The following is a 24090-nucleotide window of genomic DNA, read 5'->3' as shown; positions in this document are numbered from 1 at the left end:
GGAGCTCTGAACACCCTACTGCTAATGCCCCCATTTCTGCCCTCTGAATCTTGCTTTCCACTGGCTAATTCTACATCTGTACCCTCCCCCCCATCACCTACTTTAAAAGCCCCTCTAACTTTATGGCCATCTTCTCACCCAGTTAGGCTGCGCGCTCCCCATTTAGGTGCAATCCATCCCTACCAAAGAGCCGGTGGCCGACTGAGAAGTCGGCCCAGTTCTCCAGGTACCCGAAATCCTCCTTTTCTGCCTAGTCAGGAATAAGAAATTGGCTCTCTGCTGGGATCTGCGGTCCTGGCATTTTTTCCTTTTTAAATGGAATTTTTACTCTTTTTTATTTTTGTTCTTGTGTAACTACAACCAACTTGTTCCTGTGTGAATTACAATCAACAGCTGGACCAGGTGAGGCACTGGATATCCTAGATCCTTATGGTCTTCCCAGTCTGACCTGTGGGCGCGACCCAACTATTAGCTCCGTGCTAGGTTTGCCGTGACATAGCCAGGGGCTGGCCAGCAAGTGAAACACCTCGCAAGGTTGCATAGCCCTGGTCACGACAGCAGTCATGATCAGAGTCGCAGCATACCTCAGGCCACAGCATCCTCAAGATGGTGCGGTGGACTGCTGGGAGTAGCGCCCGCCTGGTGCCGTGGTGAGTAGTGTCCCCCCTTCCTCCTTATGGAATTGCTGGGGTGGTCACGGGCCCTCCCTAGGGGGATGGTAGGCCCCTTCCTGTGTCCTCCCTCCTCCTCATGCTTTTCCTCCCATCTCCACAGCGGGGTTTCCCCTGCGTAGGTTGCCCTCACCTGCCCCCTGCCCCACCCTTAAGCCCCTCTTGGGGGGCACAGGTGCATTTGGGTAGGGGGGCTTGTCTGGCATTAGGCCGGAGACTGGTGGGTGGCGCTGTCGCCCCCCTTTTTGGGGTGTCCTTACCTGGGTGTTGCGTGGGGGTCCCTGAGGGGTTCACTCCTGGTGCATGACCTTTTCCCTGGGGTCTAGTGGGGTCTGGGTCCCGTGCAGCGCCACATGGTGCCGCCATTTTGCTGTGGATTCGTAATTCCCGGCTTCGGCTGACATGTTTGTGCAGTCCGGGGCCATGTTTTGGGTTTCCCATAGAGAATAACGGTGGCCATTTTCTTGTAGTCTGAGTGTGGTGATGTGCTGTGGGGGCCTCTAGTGTCAGTGCTTACTCTTCCTTTTCCATCTCAGTGTGGCAGGCTGTTTGGCTCTCTCCAGCTCTGGGATGGTGAGTTTTTGAGGGTATACGATCCTTCCTCTGCTATACAACGCCACGATTGCGCTGATTGTTGTAATGCTCCGGTGGTGGGGGGGGATCCCCTGTTTAAAAAAAAAAAAAAAAAAACTCTTATGAGCGGCTCCGATTAACCCCTTGTTGGCAATGGAGCCTCTGGATCGTGCATCACCACCTGACCCACTCTTGGAAGCTACGGGACCCTCTGGGTCTCAGTCTGCCCTGGCGGCCATGACGGCAGCCCTGCAGTCACTTGTATCCAAAGTAGATATGGCCCTGCAAAGGAGGTCTAGCAAGAAGCTCCACCCCACCTTCACCTGTATCCTCTGCCTCCTTAGAGTCTGAGGTGGATTTGGCTGCCGCGGGCGAAAGTCAGCCCACTGGGTCTGCGTCCATGCACGCTGAGTGCTCTAACAGTGAGGAAGAGTTGTCCTCCGCAGCCACGCATAAAAAAAGCACTGGTGGAGGCCCTGATTGTATCAGTGCTGGAAACTTTAAAGTTGGAGGACTCAGCTAATGCTAATGATGCAGCTTGGCACCCGCAAACCTTCCAAGGTGACTTAAGGTGTTCCCCTTTCCTGCCTATTTTGATGAGATTGTCGCTAGTCAATGGGGTTCCCTGAAATGCATGATTGGAATACCTAAGCGCTTTGCAAAATCTCTCCTGAATAAACTAACGGTTCCACCGTCGGTGGACTCTCAGGTTTCCAGGCTAAATAAGGCCACACTTTTGCCGGTGGAGGATTCTCCATCCTTTTAAGGATCCCATGGACAAGATAGCTGAGGCTCTAGTCCAATACCTTTTCACCATATCTGGTTCAATGTTGAGTTGGGTGTTTGCTATCATCTTGATATCTCAGACCTTAATGGAATGGGCAAAGATTTTAGGCAACGATCTGGGAGGGAGTCAACACCCTCCTGAGCTGCCAGATCAGTTGATCCAGGGATTACAGTACATTTGTGATGCATCTTTGAATGTGGCCCCCTTGGCCAGCAAGGTATCTGTGACGGTGGGGATTCTTCGCCGCATGATTTGGTTGAAGTACTGGTCAGCCACCAGGCTTCTAAAAAGGTGCTGACTGATCTACCTTTTGTAGGTAGCCGTTTGTTCGGTGCCTCTATAGAAGAGGTCATTAAGGGTCTTACGGGAGGTAAGAGTACATTACTTCGGCAGGTTGCTACGTCCGCCTGGATCGCAGAAAAAGGGTTCAAGATCCACTCGTAACTTTGTGGGAGGCTCCAAAAGACCCTAGAATGTTAAGTCCAAAGCTGGCACTTCTGGTTCCGAGATAAGCCTTTCCCAGCCTGAAGGGGCCCCCTCATCTGCATTTGGGGTAGGGGGAAGTCTTTGCCTTTTTCCGGACCCCTGGACCTTGCTCATTCAGGACAGATGGGTCCATGAGTTGCGTTGATTCGGTTACAAGATCGAGTTTCGGTCCTTGCCTCCGGCAAGGTTCTTTCCTTCCACCCTACGCTTGTCTCACAAGTCGCTACAGGGCCTCAGAGGTGCAGTGCAGGACCTGTTGGCACAAGGAGTTATTGTGCCAGGTCCAGAGTCGGATCGTTTTCAAGGTTTTCATTCAAATTGGTTTGAATGAAAGGAAGGAAGGCAAGATTCATCCGATCTTAGATCTCAAGGCTCTGAATCACTCTGTGCGGGTTCAGAAATTTCGGACAGACTCCATCATCCGCACTATAGTAGCTTTCCTTCATCAAGGAGATCTTCTGGCCTCTATCTCAAGGACGCTTACCTTCATATTATAATATATGTCGGGCATCAGCGTTTTCTTTGTTTTGCCGTGGGCAAGGAGCACTATCAATTCGTGGCGTTACCTTTTGGTATCGCCTCAGCTCCTTGAGTGTTTGGCCCCAGTTCTGGCCTTGCTACGACAGAAGAGGATTGCAGTACTGGGCTACCTGGGCAATCTGCTTCTGCGTGCAGAGTCTTCCTCGGCTCTAGAAGCCGACTTGGACATTACTGTGCAAACTCTACAGTAGTTCAGATGGACACTAAATTTTCAGAAATCGGCACCGACTCCGTCCACCAAGCTGGACTACTTGGGTCTGATGCTGGACTCCGCGGACTCCGTGTTAGCCCGGGTGTTTCTTCCTCAGGTGAAATATCTGAAGTCACAGGATGCAGTCTGACTCCTGTTGTCCAACCATTGGTCGTCACTCAGGACTTGCATGTAAGTGCTGGGCCTGATGGTTTCCAACTTCGAGGCGGTTCGGTTTGCACAGTTCCATACCAGACTTCTGCAAAGGGAGATTCTGACCAAATGGAACAAGGTTCCGCTGTCTTTGGACAATTTTATCCTGTTAAAATCGGGGTTTGAGGGAGTCTCGGTTATAGTGGCTCCTCTCCCTGGCCCTTCGTCTGGGAAAATCCTTTCTTTCCCTGTATTGGACAGTAATCACCACAGATGCCAGTCTGTCAGGATGGGGAGGTGTCTTGGGAGTGTACTCGGCCCAAAGGGGTTTGGAGTCGAGGGAAGTCCATGCTGTCGATCCGCATCCTGGAAATTCGGGCAATCAGACTTGTCTCAATGGACGAATCGTCTGCAGGGACACCCTGTGCGGATACAATCAGACAATTCTATGGCTGTGGCATAGGTCAATCATGAAGAGGGCATAAAGAGTGCCCTGGCGGCCCAGGAAGTGGCCGGTATATTGAGGTGGGCAAAACTATAGGTTTCGGCCCTCTCTGCTGTGCACATTACACGAGTAGAGAATTGTCAAGCTGACTATCTTGTTGGCAGACTTTGGATCCAGGAGAATGAACTCTTCACCCGGAGGTGTTTCGTCAACTGTGCCTTCGGTGGGGGACCCCCGATGTGGACCTGCTGGCCTCTTGTCTCAAGAGGAAGATGCAGAGGTTCATGGTAAGGTCTCTGGATCCTCTGGCCATCGCCACTGATACCCTGGTGGCCCCTTGGGGCCAGTATCATCTGATTTCTACCTTTCCTCTAATACAACTTCTGTCGAGACTGCTACGCAGAATCGAGGTAGAAGGGATTCCAGTCATTCTGGTGGCACCAGACTGGCCTCGCCCTTCCTGGTACGCAGGCATGGTTAGGCTGGTAGCAGATGTCTCTTAGAAACTTCCTCTTAGGGAAGATCTTCTGTCTCAGGGACCATTCTTCCATCCTGCTTTACAGTCGCTGTCTTTAACGGCCTAGCTATTGAAAGCCAGGTGCTGAAGGACAGAGGGCTGTCAGAGTCTGTGAGTCCTACGCTGTTAAAAGCTAGGAAATCTACTTCCAGGAAGGTTTATCATAGAGTTTGGAAGGCATACATTACTTGGCGTGAGTCTCGAGGGGGGTTCACCTTCCTTTTCTGTGTCTCGCCTGTTGGAGTTTCTACAACTAGATGTAGATCAACGTTTGGCTCTGGGCATCATCAAGGGCCAGATTTCCGCTTTGGCCATATTTTTCCAAAGGCCGTTGGCGGCAAAGTCCTTGGTTCACTCTTTTGTGCAGGAAGTTCCCTGCCTGGCTCCACCGGTGAGATCAATTTGGTACTGTCGGTGCTTCAAAAGCCTCCCTATGAATATATTCAAGAACTTCCTCTGCTCACTCTGTCACAGAAGGTGGCGTTCTTAGTCGATAGTACTTCCACACGTTGGGTGTCGGAGTTGGCTGCATTGTCCTGTTGGTCGCCTTACCTGGCGATTCATAGGGACAAAGTGGTGTTGCAAACCTGTCAGGCGTTAGTTCCTAAGGTTGTCTCTGGGTTTCATTTGAATGAAGATATTGTGTCACTGTCCTTATGTCCTAAGCCAAAACATCCTAAGGAAACTGCTTTGCATTCCTTGGGATGTGGTCTGGGATGTGGTCAGGGCGATTCAGGTGTACCTTGCGGTGACTGAACTGATTCGGAAATCTGATTGATTGTTCTTATGGATGGACCTTGTAAGGGGCAGGCTGCATCTGCTGCGACCATTTTCAAGTGGACCAGACAGACGGTGGTGCAGGCCTATTACATTAAGGGTCAGGTTCCTGCTTTCCCTGTTAAAGTGCATTCTACGAGGGCGCTTAGTGCCTCCTTGGCCTTCCATCATCAGGCGTCAGTGGTTCAGGTGTGCAATGTGGCTAAGTGGTCGTCTGTACACACATTCACAAAGTTTTTATAGGGTGGATGTACTTCCATCTTCAAATGTGGCGTTTGGCCACAATGTTTTGCAAGCTGCGGTTGCAGAGGCTTCCACTTCTTGAGGGTGTCTTTTTTTTCTTGTAGTGAGCTCCAGTTGTTAGTTGAGCTACTGTTTTTTCCTGGTTGGTTATGTTTAGCCTTGTTGGGAATTCTATATATCGCTGTGTTTTTCCCACCCTAAAATTTTCTACACAGATACAATCAGTGCATCCACCAGCACCCTTGAATGCGCATTCAAAAAAAGAGACATCCTTATGGCAGAGCATCCGAAGTGCGTGGACGCAGACCCAGTAGAGTCAAAATATGTTAAGCTCACCATGAGAACATAACAAGCAGGGGAGGTCGCCAACCACAGTCCCGCAAGGAGACACCGGCCAAAGTTCCACAAAAGGACCCCTATTAGACCTAAGGGTCGCCCACCATAAAGGACATAGCCCCCTATAAAGGGGAAGAGGAGGCCCACTAAGACATGCAGAGTACCCCCACACAACAATGTCCCCATGGCACCCCCCGATTCAAGGGGTAGCACCAGGCAGTCCATTTGCCCACCCCGCTGGGGGGGGGGGGGGGGGAGTGCGGACGCCCATCCGCTGCTCTGTCACCCCGGTCAGCAGCTCAAACAGCCCGGTCAGCAGCTCAAAAAAACTGGTCAGCAGCTTGGACGGCCAGCCCAGAGTAGGCTACAAAGCTGCGGCCTAAATTAGGGGTCCAATCCGGTCACGAGTCCGCCGTCAGCTTGATCAGCAGCTCGGTTAGGAGCTTGGACACAGATCAGCAGAAAGGGCAAAAGAACCGCTCCAGTGATAAGGTAATCCTAACCATCAAAATAAGGTGCAGCAAGGATCCGCAGTCCAGGCAACTATAATGTATAGAGAGAAATAGCCGCACTCCAACTTGAAGGTGAAAAATATAAAATCTGTTTTATTCATATCCAAAAGATAAAAATCAATTCAAAAGTGTATCCATAATATAGTCAGAGACAAGAGATGAACGCATAGTAGTTGACGCGTTTCACGGATAAACGTCCGCTTAGTCGTAACCATGCACATACATAAAGAGATATTGCTTAAATAGTGGCTAACACTTCCTGAGCTCATCCTTGATCATCGTTAATTGAGCACACAGCTGCAAGTCATCCACACCCAGTTCACAAATGGAAACAGCCCAGCAAAATTTCATGTATGGAGACACCACCCACAGCAAGGCAATTGCAATGGGTATGAAAAATAGAAGACAGAATAAAAGAAATAAAAAGCAATAATAACAAAGATAATGTAGAAAAAGAAAAAAGAAAAAAAAACATGTAGAGCAAAATAAGAAATAGGGAGCCATATCCGTAAAATGCATGTGAGTTGCTGGGATGATCTCTCTTAGTACAAACTATAAAACCTCTTTAAAAAGGAAAAAGAAAGAGAAATCCCTTGATTTAGATAATATGAAATACATGCACTGCCGAAATGGCAATAAAGGAAAACATGCATCTAGGTCTCATGTAGAGGATATCGATGCATATGAAGCATGCCTCCTTAACCATATATAAAGTTATACAGAAAAAATGCTGTGAAAAAAATGGATAAATGAAACAACCCTGGAAAATATAAAATAAAATAAACACTACTAAGAAATGAAAAATCATAATCAATTCATGTATATAATAAATAGCCTATATCATCACAGCTATGTGCTCCATAAACGATAGTGATCATACAATATAGTAATAAAACATCCTTGGGTATTATATACCCCAATTCTGTTACAACAAAGATACACCTTATTATAACAACATGCATTTATATAATCACATCACAGAAAAGCCTAATGCATGTGGTATAAATATATACACAAACAAATTAAACAATGTATCAAAGTGTGTACATACATGTTACAAAACATACAGACAAGACTGTTCTGCGACTGACAAGACTGTTCTGCGACTGACAAGACTGTTCTGCGACTGACAAGACTGTTCTGCGACTGACAAGACTGTTCTGCGACTGACAAGACTGTTCTGCGACTGACAAGACTGTTCTGCGACTGACAAGACTGTTCTGCGACTGACAAGACTGTTCTGCGACTGACAAGACTGTTCTGCGACTGACAAGACTGTTCTGCGACTGACAAGACTGTTCTGCGACTGACAAGACTGTTCTGCGACTGACAAGACTGTTCTGCGACCGACAAGACCGCTCTGCGACCGACCGACGGCGCTCTTGACTGATCGACCGTGAGTATTTTAGAGACTGGTGAGTATCTTAGCGACTAGTGAGCATCTTTGCGACTGGTGAGTATCTTGTGTCTGTTGGATCTTTGCGACTGGTGAGTATCGTTGCGGTTAGTGAGTATCGTTGCGACTGGTGAGTATCGTTGCGACTGGTGAGTATCTTTGCGTCTGTTGGATCTTTGCGACTGGTGAGTATCTTGCGTCTGTTGGATCTTTGCGACTGGTGAGTATCTTAGCGACTGGTTAGTATATTAGCGACTGGTGAGTACCCCAGGTTCAGTACCAGGGAAGTTAGAGGTAGTGTAGGTTAGGAAGAGCAGTTCGTTAATATATCCCCATAGAGTAGTGGGTAATAATGTCCGACAGGATTGCGGATGCCACTCAGTGCACTTCTTGCTGCATGTATGCGTTCCTTGATGAACCATTCGAGGGCGAATACTGCTGTGCAAGATGTGAGCAACTTGTTGCTCTGGTAGACCAGATCCTGGACCTACAGAACACAGTGGCAACACTGCGTGGCATCAACAACCTGGAAAGGAGCTTGGACATTACCTATCAGGCGCTGGTAGGGGCCAGCATAGAGGAGGGAGGAACAGAGGAGACGCAAGAAGCAGAGGTACGCAGCTGGGTGACTGTTAGGAAGGGTAGAGGGAGGAGAGCCAGGGAGGCCAATCCTGAGTTGGTACACCCTAACAAATCTGTCGAGTTGCAGGTTGAGGGGGATATCAGCTCAGGGGTGGCAGAGCTGGAGCATGCACCCTCCCCCAGCTGCCAGGGGAGGGACGGCTCCAGGAAGAAGGGGGGCCGTAACTCAGGAAAGGTTAGAAAGGTTGTGGTAGTGGGGGACTCAATTATCAAGAGGACAGAGAGGGCAATCTGTAAAAAAGATCTCGTGAACCGAACAGTTTGCTGTTTACCGGGCGCCCGAGTTCGGCACATCGCAGATCTGGCAGACAGATTGATGGGGGGGGCTGGGGATGACCCAGCGGTCATGGTGCATGTGGGCACTAATGACAAAGTTAAAGGTAGGTGGAGGATCCTTAAGAACGATTTCAGGGACTTAGGTAATAGATTGAGGAAAAGGACCTCCAAGGTGGTTTTCTCTGAAATACTGCCTGTACCTCGAGCCACACAAGAGAGGCAGAAGGAGATTAGGGAACTTAACAAGTGGCTGAGGAATTGGTGTAGGAAGGAGGGGTTTGGGTTCCTGGAGAACTGGGCTGACTTCTCAGTCGGATACCGGCTCTTTAGTAAGGATGGGCTGCACCTTAATGGGGACGGTACAGCTCTTTTGGGGAGAAAGATGGCCACCAAGTTGGAGGGGCTTTTAAACTAGGAGACGGGGGGGAGGGCTCAGAAGTAGAGTCAGTCAGGAGGAAGCAGAGGACTGAAGGCAGCTGTAGTGTCAGCAGCGACAGTAGGTCCACAAGGTCAATTGGCAGGTCTGTGCGGGAGAACCTCAGACCAATCAGGAATAAACATAACCGCCAATTGCGCTTAACTTCCTTAAAACTAAGAGGGGTATATGCTAATGCCAGGAGCCTAGCTAATAAAATGGATGAGTTGGAAATGTTAGTACATGAGGAGGACATAGACCTTGTGGGAATAACAGAGACTTGGTTCGACCCCTCACATGACTGGCTGGCCAATATCCATGGGTATTCGGTGTACCGGAAGGACAGGGTAGGAAAAAGAGGGGGAGGGGTATGTCTCTATGTCAAGAACAATATAAAGGTGACAGAAAGGAGTGACATTACGGATGGGATGAGCATGGATTTAGAATCTGTGTGGGTTGAACTCCATAGGGAAGGAGAAAAGGGGAAAGTAATTGTGGGGGTTTGCTATAGGCCACCTAACCAAGGGGAGGAGGTAGAGCTGGAATTTTTAGCACTAATGGGTAAAGTGGCAAAATTGGGATCAGTCATCGTATTGGGGGACTTCAATTACCCCGACATTGACTGGGAAGAGGGGACTGCACACTCACAGAAGGCCCGCCTATTCACGGAAACCTTACTGGATAATTACATGTCACAGTTGGTAGATTCCCCCACCAGAGAAAACGCAGTCCTGGATCTATTGCTCACTAATGACCCAGACATAATCTCGGAGGTAGGAGTCCAGGACAACCTGGGCTCTAGCGATCACAGGATGATCACATTTAGTGTAAATAACAACATAACAAGACAAGTGGGGAACATAAGAACCCTAAACTTCAGAAGGGCAAACTTTCCAAAATTGTACTCAATGATGGAAAAGGTAAACTGGGACCAAACCCTGGGATCCCTGACCACTGAGGAAAAATGGGAATGCTTTAGGAACATATTAGGCAAAGGCATCTTGCAGTGCATTCCTATAGGAAATAAATTTAGAAGAGACAAAGCCAAACCTGGCTGGCTAAACTGTAGCGTCATAAAACTTATTAGGGGGAAAAAATTGGCCTTCAAGAAGTATAAATCAGAGGGCACAGTATCGGCTTTCGAGCAATACAAGGAGGCAAATAAGAAAAGTAAACAAGAAATCAAGATGGCTAAAATCAACTTTGAGAGACAAATAGCGGAGGATAGTAAAAAAAACCCAAAGAAATTCTTTAAATATATCAACAGCAAAAAAACTAAGGCAGAGCATATTGCACACATAATTAACAATGATGGGAGGATGGTTACAGAGGACACTGAAAAAGCAACCGTGCTAAATGCTTTTTTCTCGTCAGTCTTTACACAGGAAAAGGAGGGGTACACTGACCATGACTGTATGGTTAGTAGTAATAAACAGGACTTGCCACCATGGCTAACAGAGGGGGAAATCAGGGAAAGGCTGGATAAACTTAACACAAACAAATCACCAGGACCGGATGGCATACATCCGAGAGTGCTCAAGGAACTCAGTATGGTTATATCTAGACCACTGTTCCTGATCTTTGCTGACAGTATTAGGACAGGAGATGTACCAGGGGATTGGAAGAAAGCTAACGTGATTCCAATATTCAAAAAGGGCCAGAGGCATATCCCGGGAAATTATAGGCCTGTCAGTTTGACATCAGTAGTATGTAAACTTCTGGAGGGGATGATAAGGGACTATATTGTAGAGTTTGCTAAGGACAACAACATCATCAGCAGTAATCAGCACGGGTTTACAAATGGGCGTTCTTGTCAAACCAATCTCCTTACATTCTACGAGGAGGTGAGCTGTGAGCTAGATAGGGGGAGACCAGTGGATGTGGTGTACTTGGATTTCGCTAAGGCGTTTGATACAGTTCCCCACAAGCGCTTAATTTATAAAATAAGGTCTGCAGGTATCGATAGCAGGGTTTGCTCTTGGATACGGAACTGGCTAAAAAGGCGGGTCCAAAGGGTAGTAATAAACAGCGCATACTCAGACTGGTCTGAGGTGGTAAGCGGGGTCCCCCAAGGCTCAGTCCTGGGACCAACCTTGTTCAATTTATTCATAAACAACATTGAGGTCGGGATCAGTAGTTCGATATCAGTTTTTGCAGATGACACAAAATTGGGCAGGGCAATAACTTCACAACATGAAGCAGATATCCTGCAGAATGACCTGGACAAAATAACAGAGTGGGCAACAACATGGCAAATGAGGTTTAACGTGGAGAAGTGTAAGGTTTTGCACTTGGGGACTAAAAACATAAAATCACAATACACGTTAGGAGGGGAGCCCTTGGGGGAATCAAAAATGGAGAAGGATCTGGGAGTATTGGTTGATGATAGATTAGGAAACAGCATGCAATGTCAAGCGGCAGCTTCCAAAGCCAACAGAATATTAGCATGCATAAAGAAAGGGATGCATTCCAGAGATAAGACTATAATCCTTCCACTTTATAAAACTCTGGTCCGACCGCATCTGGAGTATTCCGTCCAGTTCTGGTCGCCAGTCCTCAGGAGGGATGTGTTGGAGCTGGAGAGAGTCCAGAGAAGGGCAACTAAACTAATTAGGGGATTGGAGGACCTTGACTATGAAGAGCGTCTACAATCGCTCGATTTATTCTCCCTGGAGAAGAGACGTCTGAGGGGGGACATGATAGCAATTTATAAATATCTTAATGGGGATCCCAGCTTAGAAAAAAAGCTGTTCATTCGAAGGGATTGCATGAGGACTCGAGGGCATACAATGCGATTAGAGGAGAAGCGTTTTAACCTCAGGCAACGCGGGGGGTTCTTTACTGTTAGGGCAACAAGATTGTGGAATTCTCTACCACAAGAGGTGGTTTCTGCGGGTAGTATGGTGGCTTTCAAAAGACTCTTAGACTTACATCTCAAGGATCAGAACATTCAGGGGTATGGGAGATGATTACAGCCACACATGCCTACACAGGTTGAACTGGATGGACTATTGTCTTTATTCAACCTCACCTACTATGTATGTAACTATGTATGTAGATATCGCATAGGCACAATAACCCTAGCATTCCAGAATTAACCAAATATCCAAAAAAGGATTCAAACAAATAAGTATAATAATATGTAATGATTCAATAAAGGAAGCACAAAATAAAAAAAAAAAAAAAAAAAAAAAAAAAAAAGAAAAGAAAAGAGAAAAAACAAAAACAGAGATAGATAGCGATCGGTCAAAGAAACCATGAATGGATATATAATGTGGAAACAGTGTTAACAACCAACAAAGTTGTATGATAAATCTAACCTCCTTATGGCATATTTACCCCATGTATCCACATATATTCTCCTCTCAAAAATCCAGAGGATAGAGCAAAAATGAGCTCCCCATAGCACCAACAACAAGGGAAGAAGGGGATATAGCAAAAACAACGGGAAACAGATTGTACCGTATATGCATCCACCCGATATGGTATGTAAAAACCCATATTACTACACCGGGTGGAAAAAAGGACCCAACACAGAACCCCTCCAGAGGATGTCCGTGTTAGTATATAGTAATAATAATAGTAAATAATCCCATACAATAATATTGGTACTAAAGCTTATAGTGAATGCCCTCTTCCAAGCAGCTAGTTATCTCAATATCCATGCCCAATAAAAATTAAATAATAGATGTGGACATAGCGGACCCCAAGAGTATAGCTAATTGGGTTTTGAATCAACAGGTTCTTGCACACACATTGATAGACATATAGACAGACCTATCAACGACAGGGATCTCTCGATCCATACACTGACCAATGTATCAACGATATGGATCTTATGATCCCATATAAAAGATGCATAAGGGTCCACAAAGAAATGCACACATATCCCCGGCCATCAGCCACCAAAAGATATTATTTTAGCCCCATATACACAATATAGAAAAATATATAAATATATATGAAAGCAAACAATATTATATATATATATATATACACACACACACATACACAGGCCTCGAAAAATCCTGGGCGCCAGGTCGCATTTGCAACTAGAATTAGCGACCTGGCGCCTGGGGTGCCCTGCAGGATGTGTCCTGTCCCTTTTGCGCCCCCCACCTCCTCTTCGAGTTCACGGACTTCCCCGCCGTCCAAAAATTGAGTCCCCGGCTTTTCGGCCTTCTTCTGTGAGATGAGAAGCTAGGGGAACTGGCGCCCTCTTGTGGTGGCCGGGAGTAATGCATGTTCTCAGTGCCTTCCCTTCTCCTTCCAAAGAGGAGAAGAGAGGGAAGTTTTTTAAGGCTTCATCTCTCTGTCCAGTTACCTTTGCTTAAAGGTAAGTGGACAGGGAGTGTGGTTATTATTATTAATTTATTTTTTAAATGTAAAAAAAATAAATAATAATTTTTTCTTTTTTTTTTTAATTATTAAAAAAAATAAAAAGTTTTCTTTTTTTTTTTTCAATTCTTATAAAAAAAATATAATATAATATATATATATATATATATATATATATATATATATATATATATATATATATATATATATATATATATATATATATATATATATATATATATATTTTTTTTTTTTCATTTTTTTTTCCTCATCGCCGTGCCACAGCCGAAGGCCCCTTTCACACAGGCTGTCTGATCAGGTCCGCCTGTCAGTTTTTCAGGCAGACCTGATCGGACCGTTCAGTCTCCTCTATGGAGCGGTAATCTGCCGCCATCTGACCCTGCCCGCCAAAAACAGCTTGATTGTTAGTTTAAAAAAAAAAAAAAAAACTGGCTCCTAACTTTTTTAGCTGGCTCCTAGATTTCAGGCAAATTTGTCAAGCCCTGTATATATATATATATATATATATATATATATATATATACACATACACACACTCGATCAGCCAAATATAGGCAGATCGAATAAACCATTATGTGTGCAGGGGATATGTATACACTTTAATGCACAAGAAAACTACCTATTTCAGACAGATATTCCTTCACCCTAACTTATAAAACCCAACTTTATGAATAGAAGTGGGTGACATCCCATTCAAAGTTGAGTCCTCCGGGCAAACGAGTTTGGAGTCTGTGTATCCAAAACACTTCCCTTTTACATAGAAGGCGAAAAACACCCCCCCCCCCCCCTCAATGGGGATACAACCTGTTCTATCACCTGAACAGATACCAGGGACAAATCTCCATCGTGCTCCATATTAAAATGGCGCGCGACATTGGTAGATTTACGTACCCTGATATCGCTCAAATGTTCCCTGAATCTGTCCTTCAATTTCCGTGTGGTTCGACCCACATATTGCACGAAACAACTCCTACGTGTAATCAAATAGACCAGAAATGTCGTGTTGCAGTTATAGAATTTTTCTTTTTTATATGGTCTATTATCCAATGTAGATTGAAAGGTATTCCCTCCTGCAATGTGTGGGCATTTAATACAGTCTTTAGTGCCACATTTAAAGTTTCCTTTAAAATGCAGCCATGTTTCTGATGTTTTATTACTATATTGTATGATCACTATTGTTTATGGAGCACATAGCTGTGATGATATCGGCTATTTATTATATACATGAATTGATTATGATTTTTCATTTCTTAGTAGTGTTTATTTTATATTTTCCAGGGTTGTTTCATTTATCCATTTTTTTCACAGCATTTTTTCTGTATAACTTTATATATGATTACTTTAAGGAGGCATGCTTCATATGCATCGATATCCTCTACATGAGACCTAGATGCATGTTTTCCTTTATTGCCATTTCGGCGATGCATGTATTTCATATTATCTAAATCGAGGGATTTTTTTTCCTTTAACCACTTGCCTACAGTGCACTTTCACCCCCTTCCTGCCCAGACTGATTTTCAGCATTCAGCGCTCTCACACTTTGAATGACAATTACTCAGTCATGCAACACTGTACCCATAAAAAAATTGTGTCCTTTTTTTCACACAAATAGAGCTTTCTTTTGATGGTATTTAATCACTAATGGGTTTTTATTTTTTTGTGCTATAAATAAAAAAAGACTGAAAATATTGTGAAAAAACGCATTTTTCTTTGTTTCTGTCATAAAATTTAGCAAATGAGTAATTTTTCTTCACAAATTTTGGCCAAAATTTATACTGCTACTTATCTTTGGTCAAAATAACCCAAATAAGTATATATTATTTGGTCTTTGTGAAAATTATATAGAGTCCACAAGTTATGGTGCTAATCATTGAAAATTGATCACACTTGACCACACCTGATGTACTGAAGGCCTATCTCATTTCTTGAGACACTAAAAAGTCAGGAAAGTACAAATACCCCCCAAATGACCCCTTTTTGGAAAGTAGACATTCCAATGTATTTAATAAGGGGCATGGTGAGTTTTTTAAAGTTGTAATTTTTTCCCACAACTCTTTGCAAAATGAAGATTTTTTTTTTTTTTTTTTTAAATTGACGTATTAACAGGTTATTTCTCTCACACAGCATATGTATACTTGCAACTACACCCCAAAACACATTCTACTACTCCTCCTGAGTATGGCGATACCACATGTGTGAGACTTTTTCACAGCCTGGCCACATACAGAGGCCTAACATCCAAGTAGCACCGTCCGGCATTCTAGGAGCACAAATTACACATATAATTTCCTGACAACCTATCGCACTTTTGAAGGCCCTGGAGCACCAGGACCATGGAAACCCCCATAAAATGACACCATTTTGGAAAGCAAACAGCCCAACGTATAATTTTTGAGGCATAATGAGTCTTTTCAATATGTCATTTTTTTCCACAAGATTTTGGAAAATGTGGAAAGAAAATGAAAACACATTTTTTTTTACACAAAGCTGTCCATTTATGCAATATTTCTAACATATAGCATGTACATAGCAAAAATTGCACCCCAAAATACATTCTGCTATTCCTCCTGAGTATGGCGATACCACATGTGTAACACTTTTACACAGCCTAACCACATACATAGGCCTAACATCCAAGTAGCACTTTTCACAAAGTTGTTCATTTATCCACTTTAAGACTGGGCCTATTTTTGACACTTGGTGTTTACAAGCTAAAATCATTTTTTTTGCTAGAAAACTACTTAGAACCCCCAAAAATTATATATTTTTTATAGCAGAGACCCTAGAGAATAAAATGGAGATCGTTGCAATGTTTTTTATCACACCATATTTGCGCAGCAGTCTTCCAAATGCAATCTTTTTGAAAAAAATTCACTTTTTTGAACTAAAAAATAAGAAAACAGTAAATTTAGCCCAATTTTTTCCATAATGTGAAAGAAAATGTTACGCCGAGTAATTAGATACCCAACATGTCATGCTTCAAAATTGCGCATGCTCACAGAATGACGCCAAACATTGGTACTTAAAAATCCCCATAGGCAACATTTTAAAAATTTCTGCAGGTTACCAGCTTAGTGTTACAGAGGAGGTCTAGGGCTCAAATTATTGCTCTCGCTCTAACGATCGCGGAGATACCTCACATGTATGGTTTGAACACCGTTTACATATGTGGGCGGGACTTGCGTATGCGTTTGCTTCTGCTCGCGAGCTAACGGGGACAGGACGCACAGGCGTCCCGCAATTTGCAATGATTTCCGGATCGCAGGCAGAATCGCTGTGATTCTGCCCGCGATCGCTACGCTCACATGTGAACGTAGCCTTATGGGTGTCAATTTCTGGGCACTGATGAGGTGACTGTTGGGTGACAGGTGACATTGGGGGGGGCTGAGGACTGTGTGGGGACCTTTATTTGTGTGCTTTTACATTTGACATGTGTACAGAGCAGTAACTCACTATTTCTAGCTCTGCTCTCCTCACACTGGAAACTGTGTGAGGGGAGAAGAGCTAGTAACAGTGAGTTACTGCTCTTTGTTTACATTTTGTGATCAGCTGTGAATGGATTCACAGCCGATCACTTAGTAAACAGTCACTGTCAGTGACTGTTTACTACTGCCGGTGACAGCTGTGTTCCTACGGAACACAGCGCCACCGACATGACCGCGCTGCGCGCTCCCGATCGCGCATGCGCGGTCATCTTCTGGGCTGCTGGAACACAGCCGATCACGTGGGAAACAGCCACGCCCATTGGCTGTTTCCCCCCTGCCGGTGACCGGCTGTGTCCCGGGGACACGCCGACACCGGCAGTGCACGGCAGCGCGCACGCGATCGCGCGCCTGCCCTGCATTGCTGGATCACGTCATATGACGTCCGCCCAGGATAATAGCCGCACAGTCCCGCCGTCATATGACGGCAGGCGGGCGGCAAGTGGTTAAAGAGGTTTTATAGTTTGTACTAGGAGAGATCATCCCAGCAACTCACTTGCATTTTACGGATATGGCTCCCTATTTCTTATTTTGCTCTACATTTTTTTTTTCTTTTTCTACATTATCTTTGTTATTATTGCTTTTTATTTCTTTTATTCTGTCTTCTATTTTTCATACCCATTGCAATTGCCTTGCTGTGGGTGGTGTCTCCATACATGAAATTTTGCTGGGCTGTTTCCATTTGTGAACTGGGTGTGGATGACTTGCAGCTGTGTGCTCAATTAACGATGATCAAGGATGAGCTCAGGAAGTGTTAGCCACTATTTAAGCAATATCTCTTCATGTATGTGCATGGTTACGACTAAGAGGACGTTTATCTGTGAAACGCGTCAACTACTATGCGTTCATCTCTTGTCTCCGACTATATTATGGATACACTTTGAATTGATTTTATCTTTTGGATATGAATAAAACAGATTTTATATTTTTTACCTTCAAGTTGGAGTGCGGCTATTTCTCTCTATACATTATAGGAGCTCGGACAGCCTAATCAGTCGCCTGGACAGCTTGGTCAGTCACTCAGACAGCACGCTCCATCAACCACGAGTAGCCCGCAAGCCGCGGCCTCAATTTTTGGCCCGATCCGGCCACGTGAGGCGATCTGTCGGCATCTGCCAGACAGCTTGGTCAGGCACTCAGTCAGCCTGGTCAGGTAGTCGGACAGCTGCGAGTAGGCCGCAAAGCCACGGACTAAATTTTCAGACCGTTTCAGCCACATGAGGCGCAGACCCACAGATGAAGAAACATCCGCTCCCCCCCCCCCCAAGCCTATAACCACCGCAGGGAGCCCAAAGGACATCCCTACCCCAGTCACGAACCCATAGGGGGCCAGGAACTTGCTCAAGAACCCCCATGTGCGATCCGGACAGCCCGCTTAGCAACAACCACATGCTTGCTGGCCAGACTGGGAGACCTTAAGAATCTAGGATATCCAGTCCGAAACCCAGCCCGGCTGTTGATTGCAGTTCTCTCAGGAACAAAACTAGCTAAAAAAATTTTTATTTTAACAAAGCTTCCCTTTAAAATAAAAAAATAAAAAAAGCTAAAACTGAAGTCCCAGCCAGGAACTAGGTCCAACTCCTAAACTAGGCAGAAAAACTGAATCCTATAGCAGAATGAGTGGGTGTATGCCTTTCAGGGACTGCCCCATAGGCGTAGTACTCCTGTAGAGGGCAGCATAACCCAATGGTTAGGAAAAATATGGAGCTGCGTCTGTCAATGAACGATGAGAAATGGGGTTTTTGCCTTACCCTAAAATCCATTTCTCTTCATCTTCTTGACCATAGGGTTATACTGCCCCCTACAGGAGTAGGACACTAGGCAGATAAAAAGCTTGAACATGCCTATGGGGCAATCCCTGGGAGTATACTCTCACTTCCTGCTATAGGGAATTCAGTTTTTTAACAAGCAGTGTCAGAAGGAAAAAAAACTAACTCCATAGAGGGGTAGGTGTTGTGTCCATCAATGAACATCAGAGAAATAGATTTTACAGTAAGACAAAAAAAAAAAAAATCAAATTTTCTCTCCGTTCATTGACGGACACAGTTCTTCATCTTCTTGACTGTAGGGATGTCCCAAAGCAGCGTCAAACATCAGAGGTGGGAACAGCAGAAAAAAAAAAACAACTTCCCCAAGGCTATAAAGATAGCCAACCAGGTAACTTGGAGCTCAATTGTCAACAACTGGAGCTCACCTGAAAAACACCCTCTAAGAGGTCAAGTCCTATAAACAGCAGCCTGCAAAACGTTGTGGCCAAAAGAAGCATCTGCAGATGCTAACACATCCACTTTATAAAAGTTTGTGAATGTGTGTACAGACGACCAGGTAGCCGCCTGAAAACATGCATCACTGATGCCTGATGACAGAAGGCCCAGGAGGCACTAAGCGCCCAAGTAAAGTGCGACTTGACAGGGAAAGGAGGAACCTGACTCTTCATAGAATAAGTCTGAACCACAGTCTGTCTGATCCACCTGGGAATGGTCACAGCAGAAGCAGACAGCCCCTTGCGAGGTCCATCCACGAGGACAAATAGTGAGTCTGAGTTCCTAAAAAAAGACTCCGTAACTACTAGATACACCCTTATTGCCCGAACCACATCCAGGGAGTGCAAGGCAACTTCCTTAGGATGCTTAGGCTTGGGAAACAGGGAAGGTAACACAATGTCTTCATTCAGATGAAAGTCAGAGACGACCTTCGGAAAGAATGACGGACATGGACGCAGAACCGACTTATCCCTGTGAACCACCAGGTAAGGTGAACGACAAGACAACGCTGCCAGTTCAGACACCCTGCACGCCAAAGTAACAGAGGCCAGCAGGGCAGCAGTGCTTAAATCTTCAATCTAAGGTGGTGGTAAAATCTAAGGAGCTAGTAAATGATCAAACTCTCTGTAAAAAAAAAAAAAAAGGCATGGGTTGAGAAATTTCCAATGTATTGTAGTGCATGCTGGTGTATAAAAACAACCTTCAATGAAGGGAAGACCAACTTTTAATTCAGCTTCAAGAGAATATTTTTGTAAATAACTTTGAAAAACTAGAGAGAAAATACATTTGCAACAAACTGCAGCTTGAATAAATCAGTGACCTGATCTTACTAGCATTATTCATGATTTCCAATACAAACACTCCTATCCAATAAATCTGACCTCTGCTCCCGCTGATCGAGCTTCTTCCACAAACTCAGCGATGGTGTTCATCTGACTCTCGTCAACCAAGGCTCCCATGTCAATGGTTTTGTCCAGACTGTCACCAACTCTCAGATGGGTCATCCTCTGCTTGAGTCTTCGGATCAGATCTTCAGCGACCGATTCTTGCATGAGAAGTCGGGATCCTGCACTGCAAACCTACAGACAGACAAGTTATTGTGACAAACACAAAAGATTTGCAAAGGTACTGTTAGCAGGAAATATTTCAACTACATATATAACTTACAGGGTTCAAGCAAATTTAAAAGTAGTCTATTATACCCTTTCAAAAAATTGTCTATTAATAGAATAGAATACAAATTAACATGAAAATGTAAATTTTCATGTAAATACATTTAAGGGGTTGTTCACACATGGCAGGGAGAGTGGGGGTGGTAGAATGGCAGTTTCACCTCCCCAACACAGACAAGAAGCCGCTCCGGACAATACATATGACACTGCAAAAAAAAAAGAGCAAAGGTCAATAACCCCCCATTAGTGACGAATATGAAGAGGCGGCGACTGTCGGAGGACGCAAGAGAAATTGGATTTTTGTGGCTTACCCTAAAATCCTTTTCTCTGAAGTTCATTGGTCGGATGCAGTCTTCTGTTCTCAATAGCAGTAGGGTTATGCTGCCCCCTACAGGAGTATCCCTACTATAGGATGTCAGTTTTGTATCAAAGCAGTGTCAGAGAAAACAATACCAACCCAACTCAATAATAGAGGGGCGGGTACTGCATCTGTCAATGAACTTCAGAGAAAAGGATTTTACATTAAGACAAAAATCCCATGTTCTCCATCGTTCATTGTCTTCTGTTCTCAATTGCAGTAGGGACGTCCCAAAGCAGTGCCATAAAACATGAGGGGTGGGAACAGCAGAAAATAATCCCCCAAGGCTAAACCACAGCCAAAGTGGCAACATAGGACTCACCAGAACAACAAGATGAGACCCACCTGAAAAAAAACAAACATCCTCAAGGAAGACTAAAAACACCCTAAAAACTTTGCAGCCAAAGGAAGCATCTGCAGATGCCAGCACATCCACCTTATAAAACTTATTGGAAGTATGAACAGACGACAAGGTAGCCTTGCAAAACTTAACCACAGATGCCTGATGGTGAAAAGCCCAGGAAACACTAGGCGCCCAAGTAGAGTGCGCCTTAACAGGGAAAGGTGGAACCTGACCCCCAATTGATTAAGCCTGCAAAACCGTCTGTCAGATCCATCTGGAAACAGTCGCAGCAGACGCAGGCAGCCCTTTCTTTGGTCCATCCGTGAGGACAAAGAGCAAATCGGACTTTCGAAAAGACTAAGTAGTCGCCAAGTACACCCTGATTGCCCGAACCACATCCAAAGTATGCAATGCAAATTCCCTAGGATGTTTAGGCTTAGGACACAAGGAGGGTAAACATGTCCTCATTTAAATGAAAACTGGAAACCACCTTCGGAAGGAAGGACGGATCCGGACGAATTACCACTTTATCCCTGTGAACCACCAGATGGGGAGAACGACAGGACAAGGCCACCAGTTCCGACACCCTACCCAGGAAATGGGTGGCTAATGGCTTTTGGAAAAAAATTGCCAAGGGCGAAACATGACCCTTTATAGTACTCAAGGCCAAAGTTTGATCAACCCCCCGTTGAAGGAAAGCCAAGATCTGAGACACCGAGAAGAAGCGAGGGGGAACTCCAAGAGACTCACACCAGGCAATATACGACTTCCAAGTGTGATGATAGATCTTTCTAGAAGTAATTTTTCTCGCTTTAATGTGGCATTTATTCAAGAGACACACTTTAAAAACAGATAAATTGCCTTAGGGCTCTTTCACACGGTCCGCCTCCGTAGGCGGATCCGTGCTGCTCAGCGGGGATCGATCCGCGATCCCCGCTGAGCCGGCGGATGACAGCTCCGTCTCTGCTTGCAGTGCGGAGAGGGAGGTGTCACAGCCCCCGCTGCTCTCTATGGGGAATCGGATGAGAGCAGACCGCTTGTCCGCTCTCATCCGATCCCATCCGATCCCCAGGACGGATGGAAAATAGGGTTTCCATCCGTCCGGATATCACGGACAGGATCGGATGCGGATGGCAGCGGGTGTCAGCGGACATGTCACCGCTGACATCCGCTGCTCCGTAGGGCTGAATGGGGCATCCGATCAGATCCGCCTAAAAAACTGACAGGCGGATCTGATCGGACCGCCCGTGTGAAAGAGCCCTTACCTCAAAAATAACTCCTTTCCTTATGCTTACCACTCAACTAATATGCAAACTAAAACATGGGGAGTTTTGATACTTATAGCTAGTAATATCCCATGGTTCTACCAAGATAGTGTAAGTGATGTTAATGGCAGATTCTTGTTTATAAAAGGCAAGATAGGTGAGATACAGATGACTTTGGCCACGCTTTATGCCCCCAACAATCAACAAGATACATTTATTTCAAAGACCTTGGCTGTTCTCCGAGGGGCAGTTAATAGAAGGGGGAGACTTCAACGTCCCTCTTATGCCTACAATGGATATCTCTGATGTTGTCTCCACAACTTCAGCTAGGCTGAGTAGACGTACGTTGAGGTCTCTGCATAGAGAACAATTGATTGACAGTTGGTGCCTGCAACATCCAGCTGAGAAAGAGTATACATTTAATTCAACCCCACATAAGAGCTATTCGAAGATTGATTTCTTTTTGGCCCCTCATGCCCAGTTACAGGCAGTTAAACACTCCGATATAGATAGTATTACTTGGTCGGATCACGCATTGATCTCAAGGATATACAGCATTGCAACAGCTACTTCAATAAAACAACGTTTTTGGAAACTAAATGAGAGCCTTCTGTAGAATGAGAAGGTAATAACAGAGGTAGTGAAAGAATTGAAGGCTTATTTTGAGACCAATGATCAAGCAGGTTGTGCCACGGGGATACTGTGGGATAGTGATGGACGAACATCAGCCGGGGCGGTTCGCGAACATCAGCCGCAAATTTTATCAAATGTCCGCAAACCGCAAGTTCGTGGCGGGCCCCATTGACTTTAATGGGAGGCTAACTTTAAAAGCCTTTAGGTCATATTTGCAGCCACAAAAGACTTGCTAGCTGTGCACAAGTAGTCCCACCACATGGACAATGTCATAACAGAAGTATTGCATTTGGAAAAGTTGCCCTAAAACTTTTATTTTTTTTTTACAGCAAATTTTTTTTTTTTTTTTTTCATAAATCAGCCAGAACAGGGTCCATTCACACATCTGTAAAATGGGTCCACATCCATTCCACAATTTGGCGGAACGTTTACAGACCCATTGATTTTCAATTCCAGTCTGAAAAATTAGGCATTCACAGGATAAAGAAGTAAATGTCGGCCATTCCAGGCCCCAAAAATTAGCCCACATGGGTTTACCTGACAGCTAAGAACGTAGTATTCTGTGGCTGAAGGTTCATTAGGCATTCACAGGATAAAGCAGTGTCGGCCAATATAGGCCCCAAAAATTAGCCCACATGCGTTTACCTGACAGCTAAGAACGTTGTATTCTGTGTCTGGAGGTACATTAGGCATTGACAGAAAAAATAATTGTCGGCCATGAAAGGCCCCATAAATTAGGCATTCAATGGACATGAAATGCCTTTTATGCCGCTGTATTTAGCGAAGACAAGGACCAGGAATTGTTGTGGGTGGATGGAGGTCTGGCGGATATTTGTGGCCTGTCATGAGGAATTTTAATGAAACATGGTCTACTGGTCACATGTGTTGAATTCCTCAGAGATCCATGCCTCATTCATTTAAATGTGAGGTAGTCTACACTGTCATGAGCTAGGCGAGTGCACTTATTGGTCACGATCCCCCCTGCTGCGCTGAACGTCCTTTCGGACAGGACACTGGATGGGGGGCAAGACAACAGTTCCATTGCAAATTGTGCAAGCTCTTGCCAGAGGTCAAGCCTGCCCACTCAGTAGTCCAGGGGTTCATCACTCCTCAGAGCGTCCACATCGGCCGTTAACCCGATGTAATCGGACACCTGTCAGTCTAGGCGTTCCCTGATGCTGGATCCAGAGTACAGCTGTCGATGGGTCGGCTAAAAGAAGGATCTCATATCTGAAGTGACCGAGACCTTACAAGA

At 45.1% G+C, this 24090-nt stretch overlaps 1 protein-coding gene across 1 annotated transcript in view; it reads right to left on the bottom strand.

The window, feature by feature from the left end:
- The window catches only part of ALDH16A1 (aldehyde dehydrogenase 16 family member A1), a 316675-nt gene that overhangs the window by 203157 nt on the left and 89428 nt on the right, over positions 1-24090 (bottom strand). The window contains exon 8 of the mRNA XM_082274075.1: positions 19946-20143. Coding sequence (XP_082130201.1) covers positions 19946-20143 — 198 coding nt within the window. The remainder of the gene's footprint in view (positions 1-19945; positions 20144-24090) is intronic.

The sequence above is a fragment of the Pelophylax lessonae genome (genome assembly GCF_965119305.1).
Source record: "Pelophylax lessonae genome assembly, chromosome: 12".
NCBI classification, from domain to species: Eukaryota; Metazoa; Chordata; class Amphibia; order Anura; family Ranidae; genus Pelophylax; species Pelophylax lessonae.
The sequence above is the reverse complement of the archived record's forward strand: the minus strand, read 5'-3'. Positions and strand labels throughout refer to the sequence as shown.